The following is a 21,275-nucleotide window of genomic DNA, read 5'->3' on the forward strand; positions in this document are numbered from 1 at the left end:
TGAAGAGATTGAGGTGTACAAGCATCATCTTGAGCAGACGTACAAATTGTGCAGGCCGTGTCAGACTGCAGTGGAGTACTACATCAAGCACCAGAACCGGCAGCTGAGGGCTCTGCTCCTTAACCACCAGCTCAGACGCAGCCGAGACGCAGACAAAGCCTTCATCACGGTCAGTGGATTGGTCAGCATGTGCTGGGTTCAGTGTAGCTACTTTAACATCATATATATAAGCTTATTATTTATTCTTAAGCAAGCAAATAACATAGCATCTTCCCCTAACTCTCCTGTCTGTGGCCTTTCATTGTTTTTATAGTGATTTAATATTGTCCGTATGTAATGAACAGCTAAGTGAATGGTGTTTTATGTGACTAAATGATCTATGATTAATTTCTAATTTGTCCTATTAAAATAGTCATAGTTCCTGGTTACCATATTATCCAGTAACTGAGTGTATGTGATGTGCAAAGATTATGCCTGTTTAGTCTCATATCACCTCATATAACTCCTTGTCTGTTTGCTACAGAGCTCCTACACCGTCTCCACTCCCGCTTGGCTCGTAATGCTACGAGCCCTGGCTTTCCTCGCTTGTGCTTTCCTGGTCTCCTTGGCCGTGTACGGATCTGGAGACGTATCCTCCCCCTCCGACGGCTCTCACATCCCGAAGGGTGGTGTCGCACCCCTCAAACACGCTCTCCAAAATGACACAGACGCAAAGGTCAATGACAGCAGCAGGGGCGGGCAGATGTGGAGCGATCTGGTGGGCCTTCTTCCAGAGGAGGCAGTAGAGAACGCTAAGCTGATCTGGGAGTCTGGAAGCAACCATCAGATGGCTGTCGCTTCTGTCGGCCTTCTGACTTGCATCACCGGTGTCCTAATGGCAGGGCCTTTCAGGTGAAATACACTTTTGTTGTTTTTTTTTCACATTACAGTTTATCATGCTGTGTCTGTATTTATTTCCTCTTTTCTTTTCTGCCGAAGATTAAGGAGAATTGACGCCTTCGCTTCTTTCCTCTGGCTCCTGGTGTTATGCCTGTACTCTGTGGAGTTCTTCCTGAAGACGGACATCCCCGATTGGCTGGACGCAATCAAGCTTGGCGCCACCTCCTTGTGTTGCTTGGTCGGATTCGCCGCCGCCGTGGCCACGCGCAAGCCCACGAGTCAGAGAAGATCCAGAGGCCGCAGGTCAGAATCCGAACAGTGACACTTCACTAAGCCATTTAGAAGGAATAGTTATGCAGGTTGCAGTGTAGGACTTCTTCTGTTTGGAGTACCGCATTTGCAATCATCATCTTTTCCTCTCCATGGATGTAAACCTGCTATATGTTTGCAACCATCAGTACCGTCTTGTGGCTGTCTCCATTTTGCTTCTTGTAGATTTAGGAAAACGTTGGTGAGTAAAGGTTCAACCAGAAGCCTAACCTGGTGACGCTGTCAGGGGTTTTAAATGCGGTGGGTGTTAGAATGACCTCAACCTTAGTCGTAGAGATTTTGTGACAGAATTGACCATATTTTCCAGATTATTATTATTATTATTACTATTACACTGGCCATTTTTATTCTACATCCTGGAAGTCTGCTAAAATGACACCTCTCTGCCTTTCCTGTTTAGCAGGATCTTTCTATCTTTACTTCAGTAGTTTGCTTCCTGAGCTAAATCCTTTGCTACACATATATTACTTATTTATAATTATTTAATCTCTTTTATGTGATATTTTTTTATAAAGGATTTATTCTATGCCAAGGTTTAATCACTATATAAACATATTTACACTGATCAGGCATAACATTATGACCTAATATTGTGTTGGTCCCCTTTTTGCTGCCAAAACAGCCCTGACCCGTCCTGCACTGTGTATTCTGACACCTTTCTATCAGAACCAGCATTAACTCCTTCAGCAATTTGAGCAACAGTAGCTCGTCTGTTGGATCGGATCACACGGGCCAGCCTTCGCTCCCCACGTGCATCAATTTTGACCCTGTCACCGGTTCACCACTGTCACTTCCTTGGACCACTTTTGATAGATACTGACCACTGCTCTGGTCAAACCTTACTCTTGCCCATTTTTCCTGCCTCTAACACATCAACTTTGAGGACAAAATGTTCACTTGCTACCTAATATATCCCACCCACTAATAGGTGCCATGATGAGGAGATAATCAGTGTTATTCATTTCACCTCTCAGTGGTCATAATATTATGCCTGATCGGTGTATTTTTGTCACTGTCACTACAACAATGCCAGTGATGATTTCAGTCAAAGCTGATATTTATTAAAAACTACTAATACAGACTTTTCACTAAACATTACTAATCAGAGCATGCGTTCATTTGAGTGTGTTTCTTGAAGAAAAAGCTATATTCAAGATGCTGGTCATTTAGTTTCAAAACACTAGCTGACTTTTACTTGAGTCTCTGTTTTAGTTGATACCACATCATGTATGTTTATTATTCAAAAATACTTCGTGATGACGAGGGTTTTCCTGTGTAAGGTGACCTGAAAACAAATCTGGTCCCAAACTTTTGGAAAGCTGAGGTAATGAGGACCAAATAAAAGCTAAACAGTTAGAGTTAGTGGCTTTGCTGTAACCAAGGAAGTGGCAAAACATCCCAGACAGCCTCCCTGACGTTTGATGGACATCTCAGCTGTCTGTGTGTGTGTGTGTGTGTTTGAACTAGTGACGTCCAACTATAGTGTGGTTTTGACTTTGATACAAAAGGACTGCATGTCTGTCTTTTTTTTTGTTATTTAAATACGAGTTGAATTTTCATGTATTTGATGAGAAATAGAAAATCTTGTTGCTTCGTTAGCTTTCTTTTCAATTCACGAATCAAATATTCCAACGTGCACCGGAAACATTTGCTTTTAAATCCCAGGACTGTCGAAGCCCCGATGTCAATCGCAGTCCTTAACTCCTGAGCAAAAAAGAAAGAGTTTAATGCTCCTCGCACATCAGCTGCTTTGGAGGAAATGATTTGGTGTAATTTATCATTTTATAAATACAGTTATGCTTTAGTTGTAGATTTTAGCCAAAGATTTCATGATTTCTGACCCCATGCTACAGAGATACCAGAGACGCCTCATCATACCGAACGTGAATAAAATTCCAGGCAGGTGAGCCAGTTCACTAAAGGGGAAAGGAACTGGGATGTGAAACATGCTCCAGTTTCATATAGATGATCTGTAAATTTACAAGCCCCAGACTTGTGAGCCTATTAAAATCCAAGTAGGTGTGTCCGTAAGTCGTCCATTATGATGTCATGCATTTACTTCAGTGTTTTCTTACTGTTTCTTGGCACACCTTTGAAGGAAAACAAAACGCGTCACGTCCCTTACTGTATACAAGTGTTCTTGTGGTAATTTTTCTTTTTCTTTTTCCCTTTCTTACTCTGCTAGGATTTTCTTCCCTCTCTATATTCAGTTGATTTTCTCTGTAAAGATGTTCATGTCTTCATTTCACCACCGTCTAACTTCTTAACATCCACTCGATATTCTCCGTCTTCTCTCTTGACTTGACTTGATTAAGGCACTGCTGTTAGTGGATGAATATTAGAGGAAGCAATGTCAGGGTATTTGAAATAAATAATTTATAATAATTGTATGTTTGGGGGGAATACAGCTGACATAGCTTTAAAGAAAGCCATAATAATGTAACAGCGTTTTTTTTAACGTATTAGAGATTTTATTTAAGAGTAAATGTAGAATTGCTGTAGGTTGCGTCTCATATCTCTGTATTTGTCACATATTCCTGTAACCATTTATGTAATAAGTAAAATATTAATATTGGTGGTATGAAGCAAACGATATATGTAAACATTTCTGTCTTTCTACATTGTGTGAAGATCTTCATCTACTGTTAACGTGCCTAGGTTTGTAACGGTGTCATGGTTTCACAGTTGGTCATGGATGCTGGACGATCAGTTACTTTACTGCTGACATCTTCAAAATGCCCCCCCCAATTACTCTAGCAGATATTGTGTTTTTGTGTGTCCAGCTGTGACCCAAAAAACTGCACATCCCCTCCTTCTGTCCTCTTGCCAAATCATGCTACAGTACCCTCTCTTTTTCTCAGTACAGGGGATGCAGACTGCTCTGAAAACCATTTGGCTGTGTAATTCACTCCTTTTGTATTTCGTGAATAACGCAACCTTAGATCATGTTTATCAAATTTTAGAAGAATATTGCATTGCTGACCAGAAATATACACAGCATGTAGTTAGATGTGACTCAGTGCCACCCTTTTCATCATAGCCATGATCTCTCTCAGATTATAACCTGATAAATACTGACAGTGTAAAAGGTTTTGGGAAATGTCATTTTCAAAAAAAAAATAAATAAAGATTCACTGCGTTTGTCTTCAGGCAGAAATGTCACGTCTCATGTACCTGTGCGGACTCTTTCTCAACAAATGGTCAGCTAATCTTTTGTTATAACCGCAAAAACCCCTATACATTACTAGGAGTGGATACTAGAAGGTACAGATTGGTGGCTTAGCAGTGGAGAACTTTCTTCCTATGATTATATATAATCTGGTGCTTTTTGCATTCACACTACAAAGGATTTGGCGTCATGTCTCCCAGACCACTTCTGAAGGTAGTTGGGTCACGATGCGTCTCTAAAACACTTCGGACCTCTTTTGTTCACACCTGTACTTGCCGCTTTCCATTAACAATCAGATCACACAGGGTGCATATTAATGCCATGTGTAAACAGGCTTAAAGAGTCTTTCATGCAAAGAATAGTAATAAACCATTTTAATGCTGATTAATACCATGAAACTGTGATCGTGTTTAGCCTACGTTGTTATACCATCCGTATAAGATTTCCGACCTGAACCCTCCTGTTCGTGAGCGGGATGATGATCCTGTTTTTATTTCATGTGAACACTATGTATGAGATTTATACCTGAGAAATGACGATTGGATCATTTAATTCTTTTTTTTTTTTTTTTTTAACTGTGATTAAGAATATAATGTAGGTATTATTTGTGAAATCTGTTCTCTTTCAGAGATCTCTCTCTCAGCTTATAACCTGATAATGTTCAGGTTCATTCAGCCCTTGTGAGAAAAGTGTTGCTGAAAGTATTGCTTATTGTATTCAGTGTATAACTGCTATGTTACACTTATGTATATTTAGCGGATTCTGAGATCTTGAGGTTCTGATATTATTGTTAGTGAGACCTGTAAAGACACTAATTCATATTCTACACACTGAACGGTTCCATTATCTCTTTATTAAACTTGAAATACAGCAAAATGTTTAATTCAGCTTGTTTTAAGCCTTTTACCAATATAGCAAGTGAGTGAGTGTGATGTTTCTACTCTTCTGCTACCAAGTAATGTGATTTAGGTCCATATTGTGTCAGAGAAGTTTGCAGTTATGGTGTGTTTGTATTCTTGCACTTACGTTTAGTTATGGTTGTTAACTTTTATCCATAATCAGTATATTGTGAGTGATTAACCAAATAAATATATTGAATATGTGATTATATTACATTTAACTGAGACTTTACTGTAATGACAATGAGTGTGTTTAAATAGACACAAATAATATGACCATGGAGATTTAGATCATTAGTGGATGAGTTAACAGTATATGATATATATATTTAGTTTGTTCAGACTGTAATCTAAAGCCTTTTATGGTTTATTGAGAGGTTCAGTTGTTGTGGAGGCGCTATTTTATTTACTCAAAATTCATTTTAAATATCGACAGACCCCTTTATACCTTGTGTATACACATTGGCTGATTTTTTTTTATTTCCTCCTCCTCCATATTTGTTTTTATTTTGCACGTGTACTCATTGTCACACCATCCCACAGCCCAGTATTATCAATTTATGAATTTTTAAAAAATAATTCTTCAGTGCACATAAGCTAAAAAGATGTGAAAATTCAGTTCGTCACTGAGACATAAACGTTTAAGAGGTTTTCATGTAATGTGAAGAAATGATTGTGAACAGTCATGAGGAAACGAATGCCCAAAATGAACGTGTGTTTTATTATTATTTTTTTTGTTACTATTATACTGTGTGAACATGTTTCGAGCTTTTTGTGTTAAAAGCATGTCTGAATAAAATATATTTGTTCTTTCTTTCTTTCCTTTTTTTTTTTTTGCTTAAACCCTGCTCCTGTATGTTTTATTGCTGTTTTGAAATAAAGCGCTGTAAAATGCGAAGTGTGTATTTTCTGCATTTTCTCCTGGACACTTTTTTTTTTTTTTTTTTTTTTAATGAAAGCAGCCTACCAAGAAGTCCATTTTGAAGACCGTTATTTTCAGACCGAGAGTCGATCATCGTGAAGCTTGTGAACATCTAAAAGAGGAATTGGCATAAAGATGAACCCTAATCATGTCACTCTTTTTAACCAGATGACTTTTCGGTATTTTTGATTTATAATGTCTTGAACCAGTGATGTGAAACATTGTCTGTTTTCACATGCCTTACATACATATTCCATTTGTTGCTTAAAGTATAGCTTTTTTTATCACAGACAGGAGTTGCAGAGATGAAGCCGTGTGACAGACGGGGTCAGTACTCATCTGCTCGTTTGTTTCAGGTATCTGTCTGGCAGTTCTTTTGGGATGTACTGCAGTGGTCAGTCCCCGGTGGTGTCTGGATCGTCTTCTGCTTTCATCCCCACTCCTCCTCCCAACCTGGCACAACTCCTCGCTCACCAACAAAGCCAGAAAACCCGTAGAGCATCGCCCTCCTCGCTGCCAGGTCGTCTCAACAGAGCCCTCTCATTGGGCACCATGCCATCCCTCGCCAGGCAAGGTCAGACTGTCTTCTGCTTGTGTGCTCTCTTTCTCTCTACAGATCTATATCTTAATTTCAGGCATTTAGGTATTATTCCTGAGTGAATTATTAATCAAATGCAATTTTATTCTTAAATAGTTTTTAATTCGTGTATGTAATAAGTTGTGTAAGTCTGATTTGACTCCGCCCACTGTTCATTAATATTCATTAACTGTAGGTGTGTAACAGTTCAGTTTGATTCTCAGAATATTTTTGTACTAAAATTGATTGAAGGAAAAATTATAACTGAAAAAACTACTTTTTATTTTTTTACTTGTAAGCGAGGTAAAACAATGTGTAGGGTTTTTGTCTGTATAAAACTAAATAAATGAAAAAATCCTGCAAACGGAAGTTTAATGTTGTAAACAAAATGTACCACAGGTTTGTATCATCAATATATTTGCCCTAAAAATTTTAATTATATAAACAAAGTCTCTGATTTGTTCATTTGAAGATGATCAGTTGAAACATAATGAGCTCAACAGTAGCGGTGCTTGAAGTCGGCTAAAATGTCAGATATGCACAGCTTCAATCTCGGGGCACTGTAGACTGCAGAGGCACATGATTATGGTGATTCCAGGTAATCTTGCAGTCTCTAAACAAAATAATGTGATCATTTGATCATCATGCTCTGTTTAAGTTGGAACGTCTAGATGCATAATTGATAGAAAGCTGATTTCCGCCAATTGTGCATTCTCGCAATCACCCCATAGTCATGTTTGTATTGTGTTACGATATATTGTTACACCACGGATAAACAGAGGCCCAGTGTTCAGCAATATTTGTTTGTTGACCTGTGTGTGTGTGTGTGTGTGTGAGAGAGAGACCCTGAATCTCATTCTAGCGTACTAAACACTGTATGAACACAAAGCACTTTCTGAATATAGTGGTATACTGTTTATAATGCCATGTGGTTTGGGATGAATCCTGTGTCAGTAGCATGTGTTGGTGGCCACTGTGAGCCATGTTCACTCATGTTGACCGGAGAAAATGCATAGATCACAGATGCTATTTTTTATGTCGTTTGTCAGACTGTGCGCTGCTAAGCGGGTAAGGTGTTGGACTACTGATTGGAGTTGTTGTTGTGAGTTGTAATTCTCAGATCCACTGAGCTGCCACTGCTGGGCCCCTGAGCAAGGCCCTTATTCCTCAATTGCTCAGTTGTACAAAATGAGATAAATTGTAAGGTGGTCGCTCTGGATAAGGGCATCTAAGGGCATTTTATTCAACCGATAAAAAGAATGTGACATTCATGCTTATTCTTCTCATTCCTGTTCAGAAATAAACATAAAGCATATCTGGAAGTTGAGTCATGTCAACTGGACTCAAAACGTTTCACTACTCTTTAATCTGAGGGAAGTTGGCAGGATTCCACAAATTTGTATCCTCCAGGGTCAAGGATCCTCCCTTCCCTGGATAGCCTTGTTAAAGGAACAAGGAGAAAGTAAGAGTTGAGGGAGGCGTTATGATGTAACAACCCAAGAGTAAGTCAGGATCCACTCTCTCATTCGCTGATCGTTACCCCTAATACATCAATACACTCTCTCCCTAGATCTATCTATCTATCTATCTATCTATCTATCTATCTATCTATCTATCTATCTATCTATCTATCTATCTATCTATCTATCTATCTATCTATCTATCTCCCTCCCTCTCTCTCTCGCTAAGAGTAAGGAGAGAGTGTATTGAAGTATTAGGGGTAACGATCAGCGAATGTGAGAGTGGATCCTGACTTACCTGGTGGACCTGTAAAGAGGTCTTGATCATCTTGGGGATGGATGAAAGAGCAGCATGAAAAATTGGAGGCAGGTTGTGCCTTAGACCTAAATTTGTGGAATCCTGCCAACTACTTCACACTGTAGAACCCGCTCGGATGAGTAGTGCAACGTTACGATCTAACGAGAGAGAAGTCCAGGTGACATGACTCAACTTCCAGATAACCGCACCTGGATGACTGAGGATCTTCACAGACATAAAGTAGTATATGTTGTGCAAGTGAGACTGAATTTCTTGTTCTTCATTCGAAGTAAGGTCATGTGTCCTGTGTGTATACGGGCCTCAGGCTCTGGGCCAAACTGTGAAAGATATCTGTGAATGTGCTGTCATGCAGAACCTGCAAAGGGCTGATGGGAAGGATACGGGTCAGTGCCTGTTTGAACAGAACGGGGGAACTTCACTCGTCACTTCAGGTGTGGCCGCACCTCATACAGGAATTTTGCCATCTGCCAAGGCGTCTAGGTTTAGAAGTAAGCTTGTCTTATAAATGGTTACCTTTAACAATATGGGATTTTCCCATCAGTAACAGGTGTCAGGTTACAGGAAGTCACTTTATCTGTTGTTGCATGTTGTTGAACAGAAACTTGTTTCCTCATCTTGCACTGTTTGAAGACTTTCTGGCCAATTGCATATAACCGTGCCTTCTCATGAGCTAGAAAGCAGTGCAGCCCACTGCAGATTTTTCGAAGCTATTCCAATCCAGGAATAGGGTTAATGTTTGGGAGTGGTATTGAAATGACTGTTATGCCTTAGTGGACAGAGTACGGTTTGTTTCATGTTGGGATCCTCTGATGAGAGTGTGGTGAAGTCTCCTGTAATCAGAGACAGGCCAAGCAGGTGTGTTGGAACAGTAGCTTGTGTCTGCCACTTTGGATCACGGAGATTTAATCCATGATTGTACAGGACGCGTTTGATACGGTCCTTATAGGCAGTAGTAGAATTTTTTACTTGGGGTGGATCGGGAGATTTTTCATTTTGGGGGTACTTGTTCGAAATTGACATAAAACCTTATTTAAAAGAAGAATGACCATCAATCAATGAAAACAAAAAATACATATAGAAAGTGTTAAATTGTACACATATCTATCAAATAATAGAGATATAAAGAACATGATGTCAGAATCTGTGCTTTTTTTTGTATGTAGAGTCGAGTCAGCTCTATTAAGAGTCTCAGTTGTCTCTTAATTAGATCGTAATATCTTTTTAATTAAGCAATATCGCATGTGCAAGAGTGCAGTTTTTACTGAATATCAGCATGGCTGTGGGGTAAAAAGCCTGCATGGTGAGTGCTGTAGCTCATCACAGTCCTGATGATATTCAATACATTTGCATGCATGCTCCTGCGTTTATTTTATACAACAGGTGTCTAAATAAGAAATGACTAAAACGTAACTGCCACAATACTGCCAAATGTCCTGTTCTCTCTTAAGATGTCCGACAATTATGTCATTGGAGTAACAGTTTCACACTAATGGGTATAATGCGATTATAAGAAATATTAGCACTTTGGGAATGCAGCTCAACCAGTCAAATAAGTGAACCCGAAACTATCTGGAGTGTAATCGTAGATGATAAATAAAAAATCTACGATAAATGCAGTCGGTTAACCTAAGCTCACTGTAGTAAAGTGTGTACAGGACATGCTGGGATACGGAATACAGGGACGAATTGCTGAAATGTTAAAACCCAATATTATTAAAATAGTACTGGAGGAAGTGTCAGCATGCCCAAATTGTACTTGTTACACCTTTTGAAGTGTAAAGGTATATATTTATGAGCTACCTGATATAAACACAAGTTTGGCCCGAAGTGTAACTTCCTGCCACACGCTGCAAGACGGTTTCTGAATTGCACTGCTCAATTCAGACTGGCAATGTGATTTAACCCTTTATTAAGCTTTTTTTTTTTATTCATCTCTGTCATCATTATCATCTGCCTCTCCCCAGTCTGTCTCCAGCCATGTTGCTAGGCGTTTGTTTGGCTGATGTAGTGTAGGTTCTGCTGGCACCCTTGTGAGTTGGAGGTAGATATTTCTGGAATGAGCACTCACGACGGAGGAATCTGGGAGGAGTTGGTATGAAATATAGGTTTGGGATAGCACCAACTGTTTCTTTTATTAAAGCGAATAGTCCAAACATTTAGCTGAACTATTTCTATATGGAGTTCTGGAGGTATTCAGACAGTTCTGCTTCGCTACTCTTCATGCTGACAGAGTTCATGCTCTGGTGTTGATTTGTATGTCTCTAGGTGTGGAAGGAGGATTGGTTTCACAGCTTTATTGCTGTTTTGGTGACCCATTGAAGAGCTGTATTCCTCCATTAGCACACCAGCTCGTACTTGGACTGTGTTTATCTTGCGTATTTTGTTCCAGGTCTTTCCAGCCTCTAATAAAACAATAACTTGCACTGATGTCATGCTAGGAAAAAAATGAGCATGATGTTCAGTCATGCTACTGTTTCTCTAACCAACTGAAGCATGGAAGCGTATCATGATCAATATCTATGGAAAATTGTGTTGATTTTATTTGGTTTCTGTTTTGTTTACTTTGGCTGTAGATTCTGGTTTCCTGTTCAGTGGAAGCAGGCCATCATCACAGTGCAAAGATTCCCCACCTTCAGGTAGCTGCAAGTGATGAGTTATGAGTATTGCATGGTTTTTGGTCCTGGACAAATTTGGTACTATAATTTGGAATTAATTTTAAATTTTTGCTCTTGTTTAGATTATTTCTCTCTGAAGTCAGGAAGTCGGCCCTCGTCCCCTGCTCCCTCCCCCACACCATCCGTGGCAGGTTCAGTCACATCCTCCTCCAGCTCAGCCAGGCAGCGGAGACCACTTATCAGCCCAGCGCGACTCAACATCGGCGGGCAGAAGCTTCAGCTTTTCTCCTCTCCTCTGGAATCCAGGAGTATTTCACCTCCACCGCCATGCTTGTCAGAACCGAACTACTTCAATAGTAGAGCTTTCATGCCTGATGTTCCTCACTTCCCCTCACACAATCATGGTACATAACCGTTGTTGTTAAGTTGTTAGAGGAAATATTATTTTTATTACTATTCTAAGAGCTAAGTGCAGAGAATTTGTTTACTTCTTTGAAGTAATTAGTATTCAAATAATTTTTTTGTGTTTCGCTATATGATCAAAATTCTGTACTGCATACACACAGTATTTTTTCAGCCCAATATAATTTAATAGTTTTAGTTAGTTAGTTAAGCCTGTGACTGAAATCCATACACAACCTAATGTCCTAATTAAGTATTACCAGGTATGATGGGATCTTATTTAGTATGGTTTGGTACACTATAGCCTCTGATCAGATTGCATCCAAACAATGTGATGTATGAATAGATTTGAGTTTTAAAAAAATGTACAAAAACATATTAATAATGCTACAGCCATATGTGGCTGGTAGCCAAGGGAGCCAAATCGGTTGTGCTCTCTGGGTGGGAGGGATGGCATCAATCACAGTGACATTTGCATATTGTGTGCATTTGTGAGGTTTATGTATATGGAATAGGGTGGATGGCAATTTTATACAAAAAAATAAAAGTGTATTATACTACACTGAGATGATGCAGTTTGAAAAGATGCCGCTGCCAGGCTTCACATATCTCAGTGAAAGTGCATTGTTAGCCTTCACTTTCTCCTGTTAGTAGCTGTCGTAAGGCACTGATTAGGAAGCCCTCTTTCTTGTATTGAAGGAAAATTGTTGCATGTGGCTTGCTAAATCCCTGTTTCCATGTTAAAGTTGTGCCATTTTGTCCTTTCAGACTTGGGTTCACTGTTCGAAGATGGCAGCGTCTTTGAACACGTGGAGAACAAAATGAGCAGCTCTTCAGGGTCATCCAACTGCCATGTGGACACAACCACAGGGAATGAAAATGACAGCAAATCCAAATGGCAAGGTAAGAACCACGTCCTAGAGCCGAATCCTAGTGGTATCGCCATAATAATTGGTCCGTTACTGTTTTTACTGATAATTAAACGAGTCAAATGCTTGTTCCATCCAAATTTGCTGATCCTCCTTTTTTTATTTGCAGGTTGTTTTGGCAGGTCCATATGGCCAGGTCTTTTGGTAACCAGCTTGACTGCCAACTTAACCTTCATATCGTTTTATCTTTACTACAACTGGAGATGAGAATGGAGTTCAAACATCAAGTTCACGAATGTCTCCCCAATGTGATGTACACTGAGTTTAGGTGCTTTCAAACCTTTTTGGGCTGAAATGACCTACAGAGAATTTATGCTACTTGGTAGCCGTTTTTGCTGCTTTGTCTTTTGCATATTCTGTGAACCAACAGGTCAGGTTTTCGAGAACACTTACTGGTATCAAGTACCAATTAAGTTCTGGTCACAAATAGAAGAGAGCATCCCATCTTGCCCAAGACCATAACAGAGCTTTTCTAAATATTTGCTCTTAGAAAATGCTTTCATAAAGATGTCTGAAATAAAGCAGCATGTTGCGATTAATTAAAGAGAATTAGCCTTTGTGGTTTATCTTACCTGTGCATTCAGCAGGCTACATGAGGTGCTGTTGTGCTGTATAACGACATTTCTTTCTATGAGTAATACGAGTCTTTACGTGGAATGCTGTATGATCGTGCTCCTACGTATATTTTCAGTAAATACCTGTTGAAACAATTTGGTAACATCTCCAGTTCAATACACGGAACAGTTCTGAACATTGGGTGACTTTTACTGTACTTATGTACGCTCCTATACCAGCAAGTGTGTACACAGCTATATGTGTAGATATTTTGGACCTGGCATTAAACTACACTACATTTACACTTAATTTCATTGTGTATTTATCCGGTTTCAATGGAAGTCTGAGTTGAGATCAATAGATTAAGTTTATTAGGCGTCTTAACGAAGGGACTTGATTTGAAAGAACTTAATCACTGTATTGAGATTCAAACTATGAAGAAGTGCTGTACTTTGTCCTATGGAAATGCAGCAGGTTTTTCTTTTTATTCATCACTTCATTGGGCACAGTTCATGACAAAGACTTGAAGTTATTTGGTGTGTATGCATTTATACAGTGTGAATGTGTATAGTGAATTTTACATGACTAGTCAGGGGTATGTTAAAACCATAAATACACTGTATGTTAATAAAGTAGTCCAACAAACCCTGCTTACAGTTTATGTTGGTTACATGAATGGGACATTTGCCTACTTTTGCATGCTTTTTGAATGTATGTATGTAATAAAAGTATGTTTGTGATGTTCTGTTATATTAATGGTCCCAATTATTTCTTAATCAATTTGTGATTTTTTTTTTTTTTGTCTGTAATTTTTATTTAAATAAATAAATGAACAAGCATAATTGTAGACTAAAATCTCAAGTCTCAAATTTACATGCCATTGATAGAGGAATGGGATTTACACCGATCAGGCATAACATTATGAGCAGTGAGAGGTGAAGTGAATAACACTGATTATCTCCTCATCATGGCACCTGTTAGTGGGTGGGATATATTAGGCAGCAAGTGAACATTTTGTCCTCAAAGTTGATGTGTTAGAAGCAGGAAAAATGGGCAAGAGTAAGGATTTGAGCGAGTTTGATGAAGGGCCAAATTGTGATGGCTAGACCAATGGATCAGAGCATCTCCAAAACTGCAGCTCTTGTGGGGTGTTCCCGGTCTGCAATGGTCAGTATCTATCAAAAGTGGTCTAAGGAAGGAACAGTGGTGAACTGGCAACAGGGTCATGGGCGGCCAAGATTGATGCACGTGGGGAGCAAAGGCTGGCCCGTGTGATCCGATCCAACAGATGAGCTACTGTTGCTCAGAATGCTGAAGAAGTTAATGCTGGTTCTGATAGAAAGGTGTCAGAATACACAGTGCATGATGGATCAGGGCTGTTTTGGCAGCAAAAGGGGGACCAACACAATATTAGGCAGGTGGTCATAATGTTATGCCTGTTCAGTGTATATGTTCAAGAATAATTTAAGGACAAAGAAATGACATTTTGGTTTAGATGTCATCTTGATCTACATCTGTCTATTCTTTCCCTGACTCAAAAATTAATCCATGTGGATAAATTGGTTATATAAATTGCAAAGCCATTACTCTAAAGATAAAAGAAGACCATAGGATCCCAAACACTAGAACAGTTTAGTCAGGACACCTGGATTACTTACAGCTCTGGAAAAAACTAAGAGACCACTGCAAAATAATGAGTTTCTTATGTTTTTTTTCTTACAGGTGCATGTATTGGAGAGATGAACAGTTTTGGTTCATTTTTTGTGAACTGCTGACAATATTTCTCCTAAATTCAAAATATAACTATTGTTATTTAGAGTGTAGATTTAAAGGAATTGACAACACATCAAAATAACCCAAGATCATGCAGTATTTGCAGAGCTTTAATAACTCAAAACAAAATGCAAATAATTTGTGAACAAATTGTGTTAATGCTTCGGCTAAATAACATTAAGAAGTCAGTATTTGGTGGAATAACCCCGGTTTGCATGTGTTTTGGCTCCATGCTCTCCACCAGTTTTTCACATTGCTGTTGGGGAACTTTATACCACTCTTTTTGCAAAAAAACAAACAGCTCAGCTTTGCTTGATGGTTTGTGATCATCCATCTTCCTCTTGATGACATTCCAGAGGTTTTCAATAGGGTTCAAATCTGGAGATTGGGCAGTGGTCTCTTAGTTTTTTCCAGAGCTGTATATATGAAGTTCAGATTATGAACTGAGTAGTTATGAGGGTTTTATTTAGTTCTGATCAACTGGAGTCTCACATTTTAAACTGTATCTGTAACTATATTATACACCCTTACTCAAAGATAAAAGGGTACTAAACTCTACCATTCCTTGTCATTGTGGTGGTATTCTTAACCATACAATTGCCTAGAAAGGTGCATCTTCACCGATCAGGCATAACATTATAAGCACTGACAGGAGAAGTGAATAACACTGATGATCTCCTCATCATGGCTCCTGTTAGTGGGTGGGATATATGAGGCAGCAAGTGAACATTTTATCCTCAAAGTTGATGTGTTAGAAGCAGGAAAAATGGGCAAGTGTAAGGATTTGAGCGAGTTTGACAAGGGCCAAATTGTGATGGCTAGACCACTGGATCAGAGCATCTCCAAAACTGCAGCTCTTGTGGGGTGTTCCCGGTCTGCAGTGGTCAATTTCTATCAAACATGGTCCAAGGAAGGAGCAGTGGTGAACCCCACCTTGCAACTTACAGGACTTAAAAGATCTGCTGCTAAAATCTTGGTGCCAGATCCCATAGCACATCTTCAGGGATCTAGTGGAGTCCATGCCTTGATGGATCAGGGCTGTTTTGGCAGCAAAAGGGAGACCAACACAATATTAGGCAGGTGATCATAATGCTCGACCTGATCGGTGTATATTGTACTTTTTTTGCAGTTTAACTGTATATACACTTCAATTATATATATTTTTAAGGATAAACATTTTCTGGTGAGTGTTGCATATTGAAGGTACAAAAGAAGAGGTACCTCAAGTAGTGCTGTATGAGATGATCAATTAATAAATGTGTCTAATATCTGAATAGATGGATTATACTTAAATATGTGATGTGATCCATAGAGTTGGTGATTTATTTTCTTGCAATGCATCTTGCTCCCTGATTTAAAAAAAAAAAACTTGAAGTTTTAGAAGTACTAATCTGTAGTAATTTGTCTGATCACTGAGGGCTGGTGTGTTAGAACAAAAAGAGCAATTTGCAATGCATGTATCAAAACAACAATGTATTTCAAAGGAGATTTACAGACTGAATATAACATTCAGTCAAAACACGTCTCCGGCCTTCAGGTCACCTCACAACTGAGAGCTTCTGAAGCGCCGCGTTTACAGATCTGATCGTGGGAATGTTGCGCTTTATTTGTGGGCGGGGCTAACACACACACACACACACACACACACACACACACCTGCACGAGCTGCTCTTATTTTGATCCCGTAGAGAGTGAAGTGCTTCTAACCTGTTAGTCTACATCACATAATCAAGCCTACATCCCAATCTGTGAGCATGGAGGACGGATCTGCAGAACTATCCCTTCAACAGCTGGAACATTTGGAAATCTCCCTGGACACGGTGTCCACCACCGGGGAGGACGAGCAGGCCGGCGTGCACGACGCGCGGACAGAGCTGAAAGCTTTGGAGAAGCCGCCGTACTCGTATGTGGCGCTCATCGCCATGGCCATCCGAGAGAGCACGGAGAAGAAGCTGACGCTGAACGGGATCTACCAGTTTATCATCTCCAAGTTCCCTTACTACGAGAAGAACAAAAAGGGGTGGCAGAACAGCATCCGCCACAACCTCAGCCTCAACGAGTGTTTCGTTAAGGTGCCCCGGGACACCGGGGGCGGAGGAGAGAAGAAGGGCAACTTCTGGACGCTTGATCCTGCTTTCGAAAACATGTTCGATAAGGGCAATTATCGGCGCAGGAGGCGTGTCAGGAGACCTTACCGAGCACCTGCTTTACCCTATATACCGTCTGTGAACTTCTCCGAGCCGCTGTACTTCCACCAGGAGCCTGTGTACTGGCAGAGCCCACTTGTCGGAGGCGCATGGAGCGTCGTGCCACAGCCGGGCGCGCACACCGGAGTTTCTCCCTACAGCTTCCACAGCAGCGGGAACGCGCGTCCTTCTTCTCCCAACAGCTATGCCAGCTCTCCCGTGAGTTATTACCACAGTGCAAATGTACACCCGTCCTACGGACCATACCAGCACCCGTACCACGCTCTTGCGCCGCACAGCGGGCGCACTTTATGCGGTGTATCGGCTCCGGAGAGTCCCGGCGGAAGCGCAATTCCCATCGCCAGCTACGCGCCGCATCAACCGTACAGCCAAGCCGAAATGGAGCACGACTGAAAAGAAATAGGATTAAAATTGTCCCCCAAAAAATGTGGATCTTTACATGCAGGACAAGTTGGTAATGTGGATCCATACCTTTCAACAAGTATTCCCAGTTCTCGCAGTGCTTTGTTTGTTTTTACGCATAAACACTAAATCTTAATGACTTTAATGAATCGATAATTAGCAATAATTGTTCGACTTCCCAGAAAACTGTAAACTGAGAAGGTTAGTTTGAAAAGAGCTGGATTTTTTTATGCTGATTGTGAAAATGTTCTGTAAAGTTGGAAATGAATCCATATGTTTTGTGTATGGACAAACCTTCCGGTTCACTTTTGGTAAGCTCTTTTGTTTATATAGGCGTATTTGACCATAAACTGTTAAGAATGCAGCTATTTTTCTATTGTTATTTATTTTAGTTAACAAAAAAAGTTTGTATTCAGTCCATCTTTGTGTTTTGGTTCAGTTTTTTTTATATGACCTCTGTAAGAAATTTTGGTTAGAAATTTCACTGCCTTTAATGAACATTGATAAAAATGTTGGCGTAAAGTGTTTATTTGGGCCAATATTGTTACGTTTTTTAATAAAAATAAACCTTAGCCTATCAGTGTTTAGCTTGTTAATTGTCGGGGGGAGCTTTACAAAAGGATGGGAAGTTGTTTTTTCCCTAATATCATAGCTTCACAAAAGCAGCTTAATTAAATATTGTTTACACTCAATGCAAATCGGTGACTATGAATATTCAAAACAGCATAAACATGTTTAAGACAGGATATGGCGCCATCTTCTGGTCAAATAGATGAAATGTTTACATAAAAATCCCAGGTTCGAAAGAACTACATTTCATTACCTGTATCTACTCTGTATCCTGTATCTACTGTTAAAAGCATTACTAATATAATTATAATGAAATGTATTCTGAAGCCAGATTAGGTGTTTACATTGACTAGTTTTTAAATTGACATGCTTTTTAAAATATACAATTTATGCCTTCAGTTCAAGGAAAATGCAGTAGATTCCCTTAGGACTGATTAGCCCTAAAAAAAATTAATGCTTTCTACCTGGTTAAAATTGTGTTTAAGTCTTGGAAGGCTGGATAATTCTAGGTCAGAAATTAGGTTAATAGGTTTAATTACCAGTTCACTTCTCGTGGATTATGACATCAGATGTACACCGACCAGGCATAACATTATGCCTAATATTGTGTTGGTCCCCCTTTCGCTGCTAAAACAGCCCTGATCCATCATGCACTGTGTATTCTGACACCTTTCTATCAGAACCAGCATTAACTTCTTCAGCAATTTGAGCAGCAGTAGCTCATCTGTTGGGTCGGATCACACGAGCCAGCCTTCGCTCCCCACGTGTATCAATGTGCCTTGGCTGCCCATGACCCTGTCGCCGGTTCATCACTGTTCCTTCCTTGGACCACTTTTGATAGATACTGACCACTGCAGACCGGGAACACCCCAGAAGAGCTGCAGTTTTGGAGATGCTCTGATCCAGTCGTCTAGCCATGACAATTTGGCCCTTCATCAAACTCGCTCAAATCCTTACGCTTGCCCATATTTCCTGCTTCTAACACATCAACTTTGAGGACAAAATGTTCACTTGCTGCCTCATATATCCCACCCACTAACAGGTGCCATGATGAGGAGATAATCAGCGTTATTCACTTCACCTCTCACTGCTCATAATGTTACGCCTGATCGGTGTACATGCTTTAGTCTTATTTAAAATGATACATGTATAACCTTTTGCAAATAAAAATACACGTATTGCTATGAATGCATGATGTACTCAGACGGCACATAGCAGATGAGGGAATCTGTGACAAAGGCCACAGCAAACAACACAGTTTTGCACAAATGTGTTACTGTTAGTCAAATGACTTCTGGGTACAAAGTCGCACCAAAAATGTGTGAACTTAGAATTAGTAAACGTTTTTGAAGCCTTCTGGGTACATTTATAGAGCAGGTGCGAGAGCACACTGTCATGTGCAATTAAATATTTTATATATGAATAGTGTTTTCAAATGTTTTATGATTGCACTTGTATTTAGTGTGTCTTTTGGTCTTTGCAGTGTTTTTCAAAGTGACTGATTACATTGGTGGAAATCACAACCAACTTATTATATTTAATCAGAGTTCTTATTAATGTTCGCCTTTATGGCTGGTTACTTAGAAATGGGATTGTCAATAATTATAAACAAGTACACTCTCAGGAAAAAAGTACTAAACAGCATCTTTCCTTTTTGCTGGAGTGGTACCCTTGACAATGCATTTTTTACCTGTAATATGTATCTTTTACATGGTAAGGTAAATGCAAAGTACCTTTAATTATCTTTCAGAACAATACTTTTCCCTTGAGTGCCGCAAAATATTGACAAAGAAAAGTACATTTAAATACTTTAATGTTTTTTTTTTCTTCCTGAGAGTATATATTATGGCTACTTGGTTCTAAAGTTTTCTCAGAATAATAATAATTCAGGCTTATAATATATAATATAAAAAGCCAGAAAATTAGTTGTAAACATTTGAATAATAAGTCTGATATCTAAATAGTTGGATTACATGTAAAAAAAATAAATAAATAAAAATAAAGCCTACTGAAAGGGTCCATGGAATTATTTTACACTTTAAGGGTTCCTGGCTGCAAAAAGTGAACCCTTCGTCTTGTTCAACCATCAGTGATTCAGTCTAGTTTCAAGAGTGTCATTGCGCCAAGCAGAAACAGTTCATTCTCAAGGACAAATGCACGAATATTACAGTATTAAACGTATCAAGTCCATAACAGACAGCTCAATAAAGCCATTGTTAAGAGCATTTGTAAAGAGACGAGGTGTTCCTCAGTCTCAAGGACAGACAAGGAGCTGAAATCGTTGCCATGGTGAGGAGAGGCCATGATTTTGATAATGGATTTTCACAATAAGTCTAGAGGTAGAATACATACGAGTAGTGAGAAAAAAGACTGCTGTGTGATTATTCTGACTGACATCAATAGTGAAACACTTGTGTAGTGTTCGAATCCTTGTAAGAATGAGCCAATGAGATATGAACGGTGTAGCACCCATAGAATTTCCCAATATTGTCTGCACTTTAGTTGAATTAGCATAAACAATGTGCAGGATAGAGCGAAGGACAGTGCATGTTTGGTTTTCCTGTGCTCATCAGTGATATGTTTTTTTTTTTTGCTGTTGGTTTAGATGTACATCTGTCAGTCCCTTCAGTAGCGGGTGAGTGGGTGGGGGACGTCACTGATGGCGAGGGGGTTGGTGGAGGGGGTGGGAGTGAGGGAGCTTTATTTGACTTGGAGTTTCTGTTCTGCACACACATTTCCTGTTTTTACCAGCTGTGAGTGATTGCTCGCTCAACAGTGGTTGTTTTTTTTTTATTTTTATCATCAAGTCAGAGTCTTTATTTGTACTGCATCAGTGTACAAGATTTATTTGTAGTTACATGGTTCAAAACATGAACCAAAGTTATGTGGGTTTGGATGCTCAAACTTGCTGTTTCATAAGCAACCTTTTGTATAGAACTAAAGAATATATTGGAAATGAAGCGTGCATTGTTGCACAATATTTTTCAAATGATTTATATTTTTTAAATTTTTTTTTTTACTAGTTTTCATGGATCATGTGATATGACTGGTTAATTCTACACTCTCATAAATAAATGTTTGCTTGATGCTGGAGTGGCACATCCATGAGCTTATCATTTGTAGCTTTTACCTGAAATATGAATACCTTTAGATGATTAAATAAATGTCCATACATAATACTAAAAGATTATTAAACATACTGGGGAAAGCATTCACCTTCCCAGTTAAAAGGGATATACAGTTGATGGTATGACCTCAGTGAGTTTG

The 21,275-nt window shown here is 39.4% G+C and overlaps 2 protein-coding genes across 2 annotated transcripts in view; both read left to right on the plus strand.

The window, feature by feature from the left end:
* Nucleotides 1–13,877, plus strand: part of tmem201 (transmembrane protein 201) — a 20,803-nt gene extending 6,926 nt beyond the window's left edge. The window contains exons 4-11 of the mRNA XM_058410032.1: nucleotides 1–169; nucleotides 524–891; nucleotides 979–1,182; nucleotides 6,556–6,773; nucleotides 11,129–11,191; nucleotides 11,293–11,574; nucleotides 12,341–12,475; nucleotides 12,611–13,877. The exon at nucleotides 1–169 is cut by the window's left edge and continues 11 nt beyond it. Coding sequence (XP_058266015.1) covers nucleotides 1–169; nucleotides 524–891; nucleotides 979–1,182; nucleotides 6,556–6,773; nucleotides 11,129–11,191; nucleotides 11,293–11,574; nucleotides 12,341–12,475; nucleotides 12,611–12,708 — 1,537 coding nt within the window. The 3' untranslated portion in view covers nucleotides 12,709–13,877. The remainder of the gene's footprint in view (nucleotides 170–523; nucleotides 892–978; nucleotides 1,183–6,555; nucleotides 6,774–11,128; nucleotides 11,192–11,292; nucleotides 11,575–12,340; nucleotides 12,476–12,610) is intronic.
* A 2,597-nt stretch (nucleotides 13,878–16,474) lies between these two features.
* Nucleotides 16,475–19,884, plus strand: foxl2l (forkhead box L2-like). The gene has a single exon (XM_058409270.1). The coding sequence runs from the start codon at nucleotides 16,584–16,586 to the stop codon at nucleotides 17,427–17,429; it is 846 nt and encodes a 281-aa protein (XP_058265253.1). The 5' UTR covers nucleotides 16,475–16,583; the 3' UTR covers nucleotides 17,430–19,884.
* The last annotated feature ends 1,391 nt before the right edge of the window (nucleotides 19,885–21,275 follow it).

The sequence above is a fragment of the Hemibagrus wyckioides genome, linkage group LG15 (assembly GCF_019097595.1).
Source record: "Hemibagrus wyckioides isolate EC202008001 linkage group LG15, SWU_Hwy_1.0, whole genome shotgun sequence".
Taxonomy (NCBI): domain Eukaryota; kingdom Metazoa; phylum Chordata; class Actinopteri; order Siluriformes; family Bagridae; genus Hemibagrus; species Hemibagrus wyckioides.